The 16,777-nt window shown below is 44.2% G+C and overlaps 1 protein-coding gene across 2 annotated transcripts in view; it reads right to left on the reverse strand.

Moving 5' to 3' along the window:
- Nucleotides 1-16,491, reverse strand: part of SLC15A2 (solute carrier family 15 member 2) — a 46,191-nt gene extending 29,700 nt beyond the window's left edge. Inside the window, exons 1-6 of one of the 2 annotated variants that reach the window (XM_054830538.1) lie at nt 16,419-16,491; nt 11,681-11,727; nt 8,242-8,329; nt 7,491-7,632; nt 5,540-5,632; nt 4,339-4,438 (exon numbers count right to left, since the gene is read on the reverse strand). In XM_054830538.1, the coding sequence (XP_054686513.1) occupies nt 4,339-4,438; nt 5,540-5,632; nt 7,491-7,632; nt 8,242-8,329; nt 11,681-11,727; nt 16,419-16,467 (519 nt within the window). In that variant the 5' untranslated portion in view covers nt 16,468-16,491. Of the gene's footprint in view, nt 1-4,338; nt 4,439-5,539; nt 5,633-7,490; nt 7,633-8,241; nt 8,330-11,680; nt 11,985-16,418 lie in introns of those variants that run through there. The other variant, XM_054830537.1, reaches the window with a different exon arrangement.
- Between the last annotated feature and the right edge of the window lie 286 nt (nt 16,492-16,777).

Raw genomic sequence — 16,777 nt, forward strand, 5'->3', positions numbered from 1 at the left:
CTTGTGTGGGAGACATACATGCAGTGTCGCATGCACATACACAGTGTTAAACCTCCTCCCTGTGCCTAGGTGGGCCAGCAGGGGGGAGAAAGAAGAGCAGAGTACCTGACCTGTCCCACGCTCATCTGTATCACCAGCTACGGGACGCCTGAGTCAGTGAAACCAGCATTTAAGGACAGCCCAAGCCCAGGCAGCCAGTATACTCCGTAATTGGCTAGGCTTCGCTCCCAGCTGTCACCAGGTCCAGTAAAGGTAGTGGGCAAATTGCTTGGGACATGGCTTGGTGCCTGGCAGAGAGCTCCTTAGGGCACCTTGAGCCATATCTCTATGACCTGAATGCAAAGCTTTAACTTAGGTGAGTGTGAGGAAGCTCCTCAGGGGCCTGGTTCTGTCCCCGCTCCTTCTAATATGTCCTGCTTCCCTCTTCTCCCTGAGACAATAATATTCACGAGGGTAGAAAACAGAAGAAAACGTGAAGAATTGCAGGCAGCTAAAAGAGGACAGCTCTTAAGGAAAGAAGCCTGGGATCCAAAAATGTGGACAAAACTTCCCGTGACTGATGGTGCAGCCAACAGGAAATATTGCTACTTCATATGGCAAGAAGCCTTTTATCACAGGCAATTACTGCAGGGAAGGTGGGCAGGTGGGAGGGCTTTTCTTTATGTCCCACTGTGAAGTGGGTACTGGGAAGGTGAGGGTGAGAGCCCGTTGCCTCCCATTGCCACCCACCAAGGAGTCTGGGGGTCCCCTCACTTGGATTAAGGGCTTTTTGCGTTTCCCCAACACAGTTCTGAAGACTCCATCACCTTGAGCTTTTGGCTCTTCCACAATTTTATTTCCTAGTGCGTCCCAGGCAATCTAATCCATACATTACTCGTAAATGATTTATCCCGGATTAAAGGATTCATAAGCCTCAGAATAATCATCTCTATGTCATGTTCCCATGGTTAATAGCAAACAGCACTGGGTCTTACTCTCTCTTATACCCTATGTCTGTCCTTACCACTGTTTCTGGTTACCTGGAACTTTCTACTGCTAAGCTAGTAAAAGTATATTTTCTTCTTCATTCTACCTTTGTGACCAGTTGGTTGTCATCATAAGGAAATCTAAAGAAATGAGCAGCCTCAGCAATCTCTCCTGCTCCCACAGTAGCCCTGCCACAGCTTGACATGGACGGTACAGTAGAGTCCTCACAGTCCTGCCCTCTTCTAGTCAAATTCTCATGCCATTTCTCTAACCCTTCATATCTGAACAACTCAGAATTTCTGAGAGCTGGGAAAAACTCAAGCATGCAGCTCTCACCATGATAAAGTCTAGAGCAACAATTACCAAAAAGAATGTGCTGGTAAGAGAAGAGGGTAGTGATGCATAAGGAATTTGGGGCATCTTATTTCACACATTTTCAGATTTCAGCGATGGAAAAAAAATGGTCACAAAAAAGCAGAAGTGAGTACAAAAATAATAACCCAGCAGCCTGCGAATTACACTGATCGGAAAAAGGAATTCCCTCCCTATTTTCATAATCTTTGGAGCAGACGTACATGAACAACATGATTTGGATTAGCTAATTTGAGAAAAGGTACCGTACATGATAATCCTGATCTCCTTGGCAACCAGAAAATAAAGAAACAAAGAGAAAGCTATTTAGTACCTTAAACACCATATCACACTGTTAAAAAGCAGCTTTGGTCCTTAATTAATATGCACAGCAGCCTTCGCATTCATATAACATATTGTAAATATAATTTTGTTCAGGCATTTTTAGCTTGGACTACTAATCCCATAGACAAAGATGCTTGGAAATCTCCTGCAGATAAATCTGCTTTCCCTGACCTCCTGCTGAATCAGTCTCCATCACTGTTTGTAGTAGTGCTGTTCTCAAAGCAGCAGATCCAAGACTATTACACTAATAAAGTACTTAAAAGAAAACCAGACCAATGGTGTGCATTCACCTCAAAACATAAATTTGTCTCTACATGGGAATAGCAGGGGTAATTTATTTATTCATTTTATATACAGAACTACCACATCTCTAGTTTCCAGATGAAACAACTAAGCCTGTGCACTTAAGGGCTCAGCTGAAGTTTATTGGTGTCCTGAAAACTAAGGGGGAATCAAATGCTTCATTTCATTGGGAATTTTCAAAACTTATTTCATCCTACCTGCAGTGGAAGATGAAAAACATGATAAATCCTCTCAAACACCACTCTGGAGGGGAGAAATATTCTGGTTGGCCCCAAACCTTTCATTTCTTATAAAATCAAAACTTCTTATTCCAATTTTGAAGACTTAAATTTCCTATCACATAGCATAGAACCCTTTTTTCTTCTGAAAAGCCAAGTCATTTCAAAATGGTAAAATACAAAACTTTCTATTCTGAAAAGAATGAATAGAGCAGAACGCATTGTCCTTATCAGAAGGCTTTTTACAGTTTTCTTTCTCTAAATTAGTTTTTCTTGAAGGCAACACACAGGTGAATGTTTGAGCCTTAGTATTTGATAAAGTTATTGGAGAGGTATAGTCTGAATGCTGGAGAATGGGCACAGGCCCACACAACCACAGGCAATACAGTGTTTTCTCTGTAACTCAGCTGTGGTTGTAAGTTTGGGATAATAATATGTATGTGCCTGACTGAGGTGCTGAGATTCATTAACTGAAGTCTATAAAACACTCTGAAGATAAGTGGTACATATTATCATACTGTAATTAGGTGGTAATTGAAAGATGCTGGATAAACATTATTAATCATTAATATTCATAGAAGTAGCACTTCTGAAAATGCTGCTGTAACACCTGTTACAATCCTTTTGGGACAACTATTGGTGCTGCAAACTGGGATAACCACATGCTGATATGCATGCGGCATATTCCCAGAGCACATGTGCTGTACTGCCAGCCTGCTTTTGGTCAGAGTTGTGCCAACTGGGGAGGCTGGTGACCACCAGATGAGAGCTGCTCCCTCTTCTGCAGCATCCCCTAAAGCACCAAGTCCAACTGACAGTGCAGGATGGACATGCCCGCACAAGGATCGGCTTTGAACAAGTGACCCATGACACATCCTGGGTTTTGTTACTCCTTAGTAACCATAAGCTTCATCACTTCAGCATCATACAGTTCACGTGCAAAAAGCTCAAGTCTTCCCAAAATTTTGAAATAAACATTCCAGTCTATATTATTCATTCATTAAATGCTGACTACATGCTGGGGCATTGCAAAAAACAAACAGCAAACTGCCCTATGGGGGTCCCCCATCCCTTGTCCAACTCTACCAGTGCCTTTCCTGACTGACCATTAGTCTACTGTCCTTCTTCAATGTTTCCACTGATGGGAATTTCCATGTCCCAAAGGTTCTAGTCTTTCCTAGTACTTCCCTACATCTATTTCTGGAAAATTTTTCCTACTGTCCTAAATAATTCTCCCTGAATTTAAGCCTACTCATCACAGACCTAAACACTTATTTTCTTTATTGTAGCAGTGGCCTTCTACATATTTGAGGACCTATGCCATGCACAGAAGATGCTGATTTGAATACTGCCATTGAGGAAACTCAAAACTTTATTTGTGTGTTAGGTCAACATAAATCTAAGTGTTTAATTTCATTTGAAAATTATTATTTTGGCTGAGGATTAGTACTTCCTGACCTGCACTACCTTATCACTGGTTGAACCACTGTGCTGCAAAACGGGAATTTGAGATTAGTGCAGGTGAGGGGCTAAGCACTCACGATGGAGAACGAGCACATGAAGCAACTGGACCACAATTCACAGGATGCAGAGCACAGAGCTAAAAAGAAAGACTTTCCCAATTCTTCTGAACTTCCCATTCTGGAATATCTAGAAAATATTCTGGGCAGATTTGATAGCAGCACTACCTTCAAAAGACTGGGATTTCTTACAGTTCTTTCTGAACAACATCCGAGACACAGACTATGACTGTTTTGAGGGAAAATTCCCAAGGAAGCATAGGCTGGTAATACAATTTTCTCTTTCATTTGCTGTATTCCATTGCAGTGCATTATAATCAGCCCTGTTAAGCTGGTTCAGAAATGGCTACAGTTCCATGATACAGGATCTTCCGACTACTCCAACATCCAATTAACTTTTAGATGATTTGATGCAATTATGACTTATCCTTCCTGATATTGGTCCTGTTCTGCTGTCATTTTCCTTTCCTGGAGCATCCAGGTTCTCTCAAGTCTTATGCAGATCATCCTACCTCAAATCTTACTACATCTTTTCCTAGCAAACTGGCCCTTATTCTAGAACAACAGGATTTGTTACAAATATCCTCATAAAGTAAGCAGACACTGCAGATTTTAGGAAAGAAAAGAAATCTTACATGTTCCTCTTCAAACTGGTCCCCACCAAATGCAGAGACACAGGGCTTGATACCTCCCGTTCCAAGGGCGATCAAAAACAGACCAACCATAGACAGGATCCTTCATGCAAGAACAAAAATATCACCATTGCAAAACCTTTCCAGTGCTTATGAGAGCATTTTAATGTCACCCAACCATGATTCCTCTGGTATCATTGTCTTTTGCACATGGGTAGTGATGATGAGCCAGGTAAGTGTGAAAAACAAATTGATTATCCTCATTTCTACATTCAGTACCAGTCAATTAACCAAACTGGTTTTGTCAGTTTTTTGCTGTTCTGAGGCCCAACAGACATACTAGAGATCAAAGATCCATGGGATTATTTTTCACTCATATGAGAACAAAAGATTGCAGAGATCAATTGAGAAAAAGGGGCCGGGGGTGGGGGGGAATGGTCTTTTCCTTTAGTCTTCCAACCTGGGTAAGCGAAGACAAACTGTTTGAATTAGGCTCATTCTTCGGTGCTTTCTACCTCCTAGTGGTCCTCAAAATACCATTGTTGGCCTGACAGATTACTTCTGTATGAAACAGGAGTGTCAGGACTGGCCAGGTCTGGGACAGAAGGAAACTGTTCTGTAAAACAGATGTGCTCCTACCTGCACGTGCGTATTTTTAAAGCTGTGACCACCTAGGTAAAAATAGCTTGGTGGCTTCAGAGATGCCAGCTGGGGAACTACTCTGACAAGCCTACCAGTTCATAATCTAGAGGGCAAGAAGAGTTGTACCCTATGGAAGAGGCAGACCCTTCCTCTGTCACATCAGAAAATGTACCTTTGTTTTTGTGTTTCCACGCACACAGGGGACCTTGCTGGGCTGGGCAGCTATGCTGATGAGGAAATGAGGGAGGAATGAGCCTGGTGCAGGCAGTTGGATGGAGGAGACCAAACTCCAGTATAACACAGTATAGCAGAGAGGAGTGGTCAGAGGTCCCTATCTCAGTTAGGGGAGTTTCCATGGTTGTTTCCAACTCCTTCTGGTGCATTCACACTCCAGATCCACCCTTGTGTTCTTACTCAGATATCCCAAACCCTTCCCTGATAAAAGCAACCCATGCACAGCCCCCAAACTGCTGGCCTGATGGAGGTGAAACAAATGACAGTCCTGGGTAAACCAGCTACCATCGCAACCTACTACAGCACTGCGGTTTCAACAGCTACTTACACATGAACCGTCTGGTTGCCTAGGGATGGAATTGCACCGACTGACTTTATCAGGTGGCCAATCACATACACAATGGAGAGGTAGATGATCGTCCTGTGAGGAAAGCAAACAGCAGTGACTGAAGGTGCTGGGTGATGTACGATCCAAAACCATAGTGCACCTGTGCTTCCTGATAGGGCAGGTCTACTTGGCAGACACACAAGCAACCAGTTTATTTGTACCACGGGTATAGCAGGCAGCTATAACTCTTTTGTGTCAACACTGAGTGCCCTGGAAGAAAGAGACAGGCAAATGGGTTCAGGATTAAGGAGGGACAGCCCCTGCTTTCTTTGCAGTGATTGCTGAGCAGGATAAACTAAAAATGTTCCAGTCTTATCATGCATGGAAGGCTGCAAATAGAAGGGTACTGTTCAGGTCTGACTCTGTTTCCATATTATTAATAACTGGTGTTTTGTAACGTGCTTAAGTGAATCCCTTGACTAGAAGGCATCTGTGGGGACTGTTGCCCACATTCAACCCACCTAACACATCCAAGTTAGATGTGGTTTCCCCACTACAAATCTGTTTTAGATCCCAAGTACCTCTGAAGGGCTGAGCTCATCTATCTGCCTCCCACGTCTTGGTGAGGGAGAAGAAGAAATCTGACCAGGAGGATCAGGCTCTTGTGTGATTTCTATTCCTTCATCACCTTCAGGATTAAGAGATGTCTATGTATTTATGTGCAGACTAGACACACACAGAGGGAATGGAAGGACTTGTTAGTACAGAGGCACTAGAAGCCCTATGAGCTTTGAGTATGGAAGCGATCCTTGATGCATCCAAACGCTGGCTGCAACAGCTAATTTAGAGCCACATCAGATCATTCTTAAATCCCCTCTAATCTGTTATCCTGTCCTCGGTATCGGCCAAGGTCCAGTTACTACAACAAAAGCCACCTCACACTAAGTCATAGGGATTACTCCAGGGAAAGTTTCCTGCCTAACGCACCAAAGCCTGCATAAGGATTCACCTTCTCACAACGTCATGCTGCAAGATAGATATCCTCAAATACCAATGAACATTGCTAGGTGATCTTAAGCAATTAAGTTAATAAACTGCCACTGTTATTTTTTTCCATTCAAAGGGACAAGAGAATGACTAAAATTGAGCACTAAGAAAATTGAACATTGATATCTCCTTAAGAATTTCCTGCTGGAAAGGCATATGGCAACTGTTTTTTTTCCTGTTGAGACTCTTCTGCCAGATGTGCTTAGTCCTAGAGAGAAGGGTTCAGCTGCACTTCATCACTCTGACTGCCAAGACTCCTCAGACAACGAAGAAACAGTGCCAAACAAAGAAAGTTCTATATCCACGTGCTCATCACCACTCTGGAGCAGATGATGGCCCCACAACTTTTCAGTGGAGGGGAAGACTGTCTAACTTACTCAGGGAGATTCTACCTGGTTATGTGCTGAGGGAGATGATTTGAGTGAACTCAGGTATCTCTGGCATAAAAACGGGTGTGCTCACACATTCCCTATGCTGTGAAAGTATAAGTATAGTATAGTTAGGGACATTTCATCTGAAACTGCAAGATGTAGAGGATGACACGGCTTCCTCACCATCTTTGAATCCCTCTCAGAAGCAGATCTTGGCAAGCTGAGGGTTAAAGACTCTACATCTCGGCTTCCTCAAGGTGGGTAGGGAAGGACAGTGGAGGAGAAGTGCGCTTGTGAGATTTAATTTGTTCCAACTTTGTTGCCTATTGGCCTTTGGGTGAAAGAGGAGCACAGAACAGCATAAGCAAACAGATCACCTGTGCAGCCATTAACAGAGAGGACCTGACCTTCGCGAGTGTGTCATTGCTGCGCTCTGAGCTAGCTCAAAACTGGGAGCACACACAGCACTGTCCTTGCACAGGCTGCATGGTGTAGATGTACGCTGTCTGAATCAGAGAGATGTCTTCACTTACTTGTATTTTCCCAGCCATGAGTCTGCCATGATGGCTCCGATGACAGGTGTGAAATAACAGAGCGCAGAAAAGGCATGATACACAGCAGTGGAGAGATTCTCATCCCAGTGGAAGAAGCTTAAGAAATATAGCGTCAGGACAGCTAAAAGGAAACAAGCAAATCACATCAGATAATTAACGTGTATCTCTGCAGGTAAGCAGGAAACTACATCACTGTGGGAAGAAAACCACTGATTTGTCTAGCAGCTGTGAGCACTGTTGTGGAAAGATCTGTGCTTTCAGACCTGTTCCTCATAATCCCTCACACAGGAAAAGCTAAAATGAGATATATGAGTATCAGGCGTTCTTTGCTCAAACATTTATATTTAGCTGGAAAAAATATTTTCTAGCTTATCTTACTGTAACCTGTAGTTATGTTTATGCACATTTTCTATTTGCAATTTAGGTGCCTGTATGATTCAATTCCCAAACACGCTGATTGCAGACAACTATGAAAGACATCACATACTGGAAAACCAGATTTGGGACAGAGAATCAAATTTAGACTTGAAGGTACATTTGGAGCTCTCTAGTCTCAACTTCTGCTCAGAGCAGGTGCAGCATCAATGTTAAGGCAAACTATTCATACCTGCATCCCAAAATACTAATTTACTTTGAAAGACAACTGAGACTACACACAGCACAGCCCTTGTACACCGGGCCAGTGTATATAGAAACCCAAGGACGGGAAAGTTGCTTCCCAGCCACATACCTCTCATGCCATAGTAGGAGAAACGCTCGCAGAACTCATTCACCACAATGAAGGCAATGCTTAGGGGGTAGTTGGAGCCACAGAGTTTCTGCGGGAGACAAACAAGAACATATCAGCTCTGTTAAAGTCTTCACCCCAGCAACATATCCCCATAGTGTCTGGGTGGTGGAGGGGAGTCCAGTCCAAAAACCAGGCGCTCACTGCTGCTTGGCTGGCCTGTGGGTTGGACTCAAAGGAGGGAGGGGGCCCCACACCTATCTTGCTTTGGTTAAGGCTCCCCAGTGAATCAGCCTGGCCAATATGGGCCCAGCAAGTACCGCCATGGGGATTCGTGGGCTGTCAGCAGCCCACCATGCTTGTAGCTCCAGGAACTCCAGTGGAAGGGTCCTACTGCCTCTCCACTGCAAAGCAAAAAACCACTGAGATGAAAAAACACCTTCAGATGCCTTTTCTCCCACACTTCACATAAAGCTACTACCCTGCCCCAAAACTGCTCCCTCTCCTAGCACCAGACCTTGCCTCATCAGTTGATAGACTGCAGGGAGCTGCTGTCTGCTTCTGTGTAAAGCTGCTCCCTCCCAGGCGACAATTGCCCTCAATCTTTGCATGTCACTTGCACTGAACTGCGCCACCACTTTCACTGAAGCAGAGTGTCAGCCCTGTGTCCAGCACTCCCTGTCCATCCATTTCATATTCCACAAATGCTGGCATAGCTACAGATAATTCAATTTATTAATCAAAACTAAATAAAACAGCGATGGGACTGTCAAACCTGTACGAGCGTGGCCACTCTTTCCCCAGATCTGACTTTACTCTAGCTAAAATGAGTAGTTTCCAAGTGAAAAACAAGGCATTGAAACAGATGAGTCTTGGCATGACCTTGCTTGGGCCTCCGTCCCTCTCGCTGCCCTACTGTGGTCTGGAAGCTGCTTACCTCCACTGCCTTGCAACAGGGAAAGCGGGTTTTCACAGCACTGCCAGCCTCTGCCAATTCGTGGCAGAGAGGGGCTGGCTACGCACTTGGTGAGGGATAGGGGGAGGAGTGTGATAGTAACAGCTGCATTTATATTTGTGATTTATATTTGTGGTTTTAAACAGCCATGGTATGGGCCAGTGAAGCGAGATGAACTCTTCACATGCATTTCTGTGCCCTGTGTCGGAAATAATGAATTCCCGTATTTCTTCCCAAAGTCCCAAATGCAAATACAGATACCAAAATAGATGTGTTTGTTCAGGTTTATTTCACCACCAAGAGACCCGAGCTTATTTGGATTCCCAAAGCAATGGCATCAAGTTTGGAAGAGTCTAGCTTAATGATGCTGTCTTGCTCAATATTATGCAAGAGCAACAAAAGAAAAGAGACTGGCTGTCTGGAAAAAAAAAAGAACAAAAAACGAAACCCTAACAACCAAAAAATGCTTTCCATTACTTAACCCAGCATCTCTAAAGACAAATATCTTTGTCCTTTTTTATATATATTTTTCTCTCACTATTTATGGGCTGCCTTTTTATTAAGAAACTCTTGGCCTCTTTGCTTTACTAGGGTAAATACGTAATTATCCATTTCATTTATTATTTACTCTGAAACCCTCATGCTCAGGATATGGCTTGTAAGACAGAGTGGGCTCCCTTGGAAACTGCACTGGGGCCTCCCGCTTTTAGACTATCCTAAAAATGGTGGCATACACAAGCTGTAAATGCACAAACACACAGAAATATGCACACACAGAATACCTTTCTCCAACAAGTTTTTCTTAATAAAGAAGAAAAGCAATAAGAGGCAAATAATGTTTCCTGTGGGTGCCTGGAGGCATTTGCTGAACTTGGAAGTAAAATTGTACAACACGGATAATTTCTTCCTCTTTCACAGACCTCACTATCAGTACTCATGAGATTTAATAACATTGGATGGAAATGCAGAGCGTGACTGCTCAAACCCAGATGGCCAGGTGACGGGAACCTGCTGCCTGAACTCACCCCTCTGCACCCGATGCACAAGCCCTGCTGGATTTAGCTGCAGCGGTTTAAGGTATCACATGCCATGCTGCGAGCTGCGGTGACAGAAAACCTGGCAGTGACCCATTTCAGCCACTCCTGCTCTGGGATGGGCACCTCCTGCAGATGAGCAGGGGCAAGCAGGGAAAGGAGAGCGGGAGGTGGTCACTTCCCAGCTAAACCTCCCCAAGAGCCAGGACCCTGGGTAAGTGCTTGCAAACACTGAGCAACGACTTACAAGCAGGGGTACTTCCATCTGGTTTGTATGTCACGAGCTGGCATCAGCACACGCAGAAACCCTCGTGTATTCTCTGCGCTGTATCACTGACCTGCCTGTGGCCTGCCTGGACATCCAAAAGCGGGCAGCTTTCATCCATGTGGAGAGCCAGATGCAGTTTGCTCGCTTTCGCGGAGGAGGACCTTGCTCAGCAGAGAGCCCCAGCAAAAGCAAAGAGGCTAAGCCCGGATTCATGAGCGCACAGATAGTCTGCCGTGCTTAGCTACCACTGTAAGTCTGGGATCTGCAGGATTATGGAGCTCTTAAAAAGATACTGTGGAAGTCAATGGTCTGTGTCTTTGGAAGAAGAAAGGTCATTTAAAGTGCCAGCTACAGGAGATGCTTGTTTTCACCTCTCCTTGCTGGCTAGCTGCAAAATGGGACTAAGATTAATATTTCACAGGAGCTCTGGATATCCACTAGTTAATGTCTGCACAGTACTTAAAACTGTGAGTTAAATAGTTGGCTTGCTAATGACATGAGTGACTGCAGGCTTTAAAAGCAAGTTGTTAGCATTACCAGTATTACTGTCCTGCAAGTCAAAGCAGGTGCAATACAAGCCTTGTTCTCCCCATAGGGAATACAACGTACAGTTTTTAGGGGTCAAGCACTCAGCCAGAATTAGCTGAAAACTGCACAAACTTCAAAGCTGCAAGGCAACAAAATATTCACCTGAATCTGGCTTTAAATCAGAGCCAAAGATGTAAATCAGGCTCTGGCACTGCATTTAGGCTCTGTAACACACATCAGCGGCCCGTCCTTCCTTCTGCTTTGCAGCACTGGGGACCCTTCCCTGGTGGGTTTCACCAAACTAAGCAAACACATAGGTCAACTCCCTCCCTCCCACACACAACACCCCCCTCCAGAGAAGTAAATCCTTTCCCACGAGGAAAGCAGCATTCAGGAAAAAGGCAGCAATCAAACCCCTTACCCTTTTCCCCAAACATTCAGCCAGTTCATTTTTTCCCTTTAAGCTGCCCCTTCTTAACTTAATCAGGTTAGTGGAGGGATTTTTGCCTTGAGTTGTTAATGCTTATTTCAACCCTCTGCAAGAAAGGGTGTTTGTCTCTAGACAGAGCACAACAGAGGAAAGAACAGAGAGATCCTGCTATGTTTAGAGCAAGCTGAGCAGAAAGCAAAGCAAAGGAAGCCAGCTGTAACACTCACCGGGGATTTTTTCTGAACAGGGAAAACTCCTTTGGGGGGATCATCTCCTGCAGAAATCAAAGTGAACAAAGTTTCCTTGGATGCGTTTCTCTGAAAAGCGTTCATCTCCCCTCTCGCCTTGTCTCCCACCATGCTATGTGGCTGTGGTGAGTTGACTGGGAAGATTTCCAACCTCAGGCATGAAGTTTGATTCAGTTTGAGTTAACCCTAATTGAGCACATTTGTGCAGCCAGGGCAGAAAGGGGAGGGAGATGCTACCAGGAGAGACAACTCCAGAGTTCAAGAAGAGTCAGGGAACACAGCCTAAATCATTCACAGGTTGGGGCTGTCGGCACTTCATGGCACAGACCTCCTATTTGCTTGGCATGGCCCCAGCTATCGTACGTGCACCAGCCCAGCACAGCACTGTATGCTGAACAGATGTGAGCTGAATAAAAATCCCAGGTCCCAGATACCACTACAGCCTGCAGATTTAGGAGCAGAGCGTGCATCTCTCTCCCGATGCGGTAATGACAGGCTTATTCTGCAGGGGTCTCATTCCACTGAAAAGCCACACATTCATCCCAAGTCATAACTACTGAAATGCCCATCTTGCCAAGCGCTCGGACACTGGATGTCACGGACGCCTGCACTTTGTTAAATCATTTCTTTGCTATCCCAGAAGTGAAATGACCCAGGGTTCATTCCCACACCAATTCCCTGGAATGACCCTGCCTTTTCCTATGAGACAGTTTAATCTGGAGGCCATAGCCAGCACCCAGGAGCAGCCCCAGACCCCATCTCTTCTTCCTGTTATCCAAAAGGCCACCTTGGGGCTCCCTATGTGGCAAACGCATCCTACGCTGTGCTGGGAGCCCCTGGATTCCCCATGCAGCTATGTGGGCTCAGCTCCCTGCGGGTACCCTGTCATCCCTCCTTCTATACCATTCCCACAGGAATAGAGGGGCTTTTCATCAGTATTCTTCCAGTGCCAGTTTCAATTACAGAGCAAAATTCACAACCTTTCCATAAACCATCCTCAGTGGCTGTAGCTCCGCAGTATTCTCAGCGCAGTGCAGGCCTGTTTTTCTTCCCCTTACATTTGGCTTCTTTAAAAGGCAAATGTGCAAAGAATTTTCCCAAATATTTCTCCCTTCTCTTATCGGCAAAAGTACAGACCATACCCAGAACCTGCAGTTGGTACAAGGAGTCTCCATAAACTCATCCGTAGCTCCAGTACTGAATTGCTGCTAACGCTTGGGTATTACAGGAACCAAGTTTGCAGTTGACAAACCAGGAAAGAGACCATGGATTACACCACAGATCCTTAATTTGGCTATTACTAACAAGATATGGAGAACGCTTAGGTAAGGGACTCAGATGTGACAGAGTGCACAGAGAAAGCATAATTACTCCCCACTGTGTGCACTGGCTTTGCTTCTGCTGAAGATCCTCAGGGATCCCATTTCACTCCTGCTAACTGAGCAGCTAAACATGGGGCCAACAGCCCAAACTTCAGATGGGGCCAGGAAGGTCTACCCTTTTCTTACTCCCTTTTTCTTCTACAGCAGTGGCAAAGCAACAGATGGGTACCTCCTCCATACTGCCACAGGCCAGCTCCTCATATTCAGCCCTCCCAGTGATTTGCACGCCCACGCAACCTTGTTTTTCACCTGGGTCACACTTCTCAGGTGCCACGAACAGCCTCCAGGGAGCTCGGGTTTGCTAAGCCCATTTCACAGACAAGAGCGACTCAAAAGCACACCCAACTTTGGGGACAGTGCAAGGAACAGACTTGTGCACGTTGGTCCTGTCTCCTGCACGCCCGATTAGCACACACTCTTGAGTCCTGCAAGTCTGACCCTGTGTTCAAGGCAGCAGGAATATTTCTGAACCCTCTGGTGGTATCTCTTACTGCCCTAAGTATCTCTGGACAACTCAAGGTAGAAACCTGCTGTATTCTGCCTTCCACAGGGGAGCAGAGCAAACACAGCAGCAAAGTTATTAAAGGAGTAATACAAAAGGAAGACAGAAAAGGTTTCATCATCCCTTGTGCAGGGCTCCCACACTGCTGCAATGCGATGCCTTAATATTTTCAGCACCCTGCAGCTATATTTCCTGAGTGTGTACACAGCCCTATGTGTCACATAAGCGAAATGATTTTTTTTTTTTTTAAATACTAGAATGAAAAACCATATCAGTCAGTGGGATTAACATACTACTTGTCAAATACACTGCAGAAATGTTTAGGCCATTAGCTGCCAGAAGGGTTTCTGAAACAGAAAGGGAGAAAAGGAATTCAAATGTCTGGTAACTCATGGCAAACAGCAAGAACAAGTTAAAGAGAATAAATCTGCAAGCACCTCAGATACAAATGAATTCAGAATAAGACTCGATAGAAGGAGACCTGTGTGGCGAGGCTGAAAATCAGGAAGGAATTGTACCACAAATGGAAATAAGGTGGCATTTCTGAAGACAAGTATAAACAAACAGATCCAGCATGGAGCAACAGAGACTGCAAAGCTAAGGTACAAAATGAATTACAGCTACCAGAGACACACAAAAGGCAATAAGGTGTTTGTTAGAAATGCTGTCAATATTAGAGAAAGAGGAAGGAAAATGAAAGTCTGTTATTTAAACTAGAAAACGAGCAAACAAAAGCTCATCCAGAGAAGCCAGAAAAGTTGTGTCCTTTTTGTTTGTCTTCGTTAAAATACTAAATTGCAACAAGATATGTAACACCATTAAAATGAACCAGCAGAAATATGGGTGAAATGAGACAAAAACCTTTTAAAGAATATTTGGATACCTCAATATGCTCAAATCATTAGAGCCTGATGAAGTTTACCTTCAAGTGCTGAATGTAGTATTGAACCACTTCCCTTGTGAAGGGCAGAAGCAGGACAAGCATCACCACTGCCTTTAAAAAGGCAGGTTAGGACAACCCAGTCGTGTTCCTCCATAGCCAAAGAGATACTTGATTGGATAATCCCTTCTAAGCACCAAAAGGAGGATAAGGATTACAAACCAGCCATTTTGGATTGGAAAAAATGCTCTCAAACCAGACTCTTTTATCCTTCGGCACCAGGGTAAGTGGTGTAGCAGCTAGAGCAGCTGTGGATGTGACATATCCGAACCCTAGTGTCTCTAATGCCTCACAAGGAAAAGAGGGTCCAGATGAATACCCATATAATGGGCAACTGGGAAATCCCTCTCAGAGTAGCCGTCAATGATTTTCCATCAGATTAGGAGGGCATGAAACACACAGGTCCTCAGGTTTTCCACAAGCAAAGAGAACATCAGCACAGTCAGCGTGCTGCTCATGTCTGTGTCCGAAACCAGGATCGAGCAAGCCTGGAGGAGAACAGGGTGTGAATTCAAAATGATGTTGCTAAATGGGAGGAACCACTTCAAGGCTCTGGAATGAAAAAGATGAAATTCAGGGAAGAAAACTACCAAATGCTACTCGTACCCATCGACAGGAAAAGCAGCCACAGAGACCAGCTACTCTCCATTTTCATTGAGGATAAGATGAGAAAAATAACTGACTTTATTTTCAGTAAAAAAGATTCAGGACTGGTTTTGGCCAAATTCCCTTTCTGCAAGAACAGGTGAGCACTGGAACAGAGATGGCATGGCTGGGGCTGCAGGGTTCGGGCAATCTCTAATGTCTATTGTATAAGAACATATTAGGGACTGGCTAAATAGCAGGTGCTGTGCCAGAGCAGGCAAATGGATGAGGTGCCCTCCCGAACTTCTGTGAAAGTCATGTGCTAGAACAACTTCAACTGGTAAGCACAAAAGCAAGGACTGCTTTCTATAAAATTTCCTCCTTTCTCAGTTATCTTTTATGCAAGTGGGGAATCTGCAAGATGATTCATGCTTAAATGTAATATTCAGCTACCAGATGCTTTGCATAGCCAGAAGTTCCCATGAATATATTTTTCTATGACTTTCAGTTCATCATTTATTTTTTTCTGGTTCCCAAATCCACAGGAAGACAATCTGCATTTTCCCCTTGCATTTACAATCCTCAGATTCTCACTGCTTCCTGCTGCAGTACTGTGCACATTAATCTGTTTATACTCAACTGATCTCTTCATTTTTATCTGCATTCATCTTGTGGTACAATCCCTTCTTGATTTTCAGCTCAGCCACACTGATCTCTTAATAATGAGTCTTATTTTGAATTCATATACACTGGCCATACTTTCATAGTCCTTTTATCATATCTGTGTTTCTCACCTCTTTCTCTCTTCCCAAGATAAGGTTATAAGAAGCTAGATGAATGTGTGCGAGCAACACTTTGGGCTTAATGACCTGGCCCTGGATGGAGAAGATAACTTCTCCAGGTCTCTTCTGGCTTATTTTCTCCAATTCTTTGATTCCAGGAAAGAGCATGGCTTAACCAATTTAGACAAAGCAAGATGGTTTCCACTGCCTGCAGACTTGTCTCAAACTTCAAAGTAATTTAAGAAAACGATGTATCAAATCACTTGAACAACCAGAAAAATATGCCAGAAGTCTTCAGACCTGCATCTCTGCTCTATTCACTAGCCCTTATAGACTCAAAATTGTAAAGGTATTTAGATTAATACCACTAACAATATCATGTACCTAATCTGTATTTAAGAGCCTGTCATCTGGTCACTAGTCCACCTGTAACAATTAGAGAAATTTCTCGTCCCTCCTAGTGCCTTTTTGTCTTCAGTGTCTTCTATGATTAGCAAAAAGAAATATTTTTTTTAAATTTTCTCACCAGCTTGGGCTTCCTTTGCAGCCTGCAGCATGCCATCCCCCTCTGCCATGCCTGTTGCTTCCTGCACATTGGATGATCCCAGCTCTGTTTCGCCTGAAGATGAACCTCATTGAGCAATCCTGGCTCGCTCCCACTCTGTTGTTAATGATTCATTTCACGACAGCAGTCCTTTGGTCACCAATAAAATAGTTAAACTTTCATTTATTTTTGATCTGAAGTCATCTTTGCTCAGCTCCAAAATGTCATAGGGAATCTGCCTTTCTCCTTGAATATAGCCTCTAAGGCTGCATGGCATCTTTCATGGATGTTCATCATCCATCACTTCACACTGCAGGTACACTATCTTTCAATAAAATGAC

The sequence above is a fragment of the Grus americana genome, chromosome 6 (genome assembly GCF_028858705.1).
Source record: "Grus americana isolate bGruAme1 chromosome 6, bGruAme1.mat, whole genome shotgun sequence".
NCBI classification, from domain to species: domain Eukaryota; kingdom Metazoa; phylum Chordata; class Aves; order Gruiformes; family Gruidae; genus Grus; species Grus americana.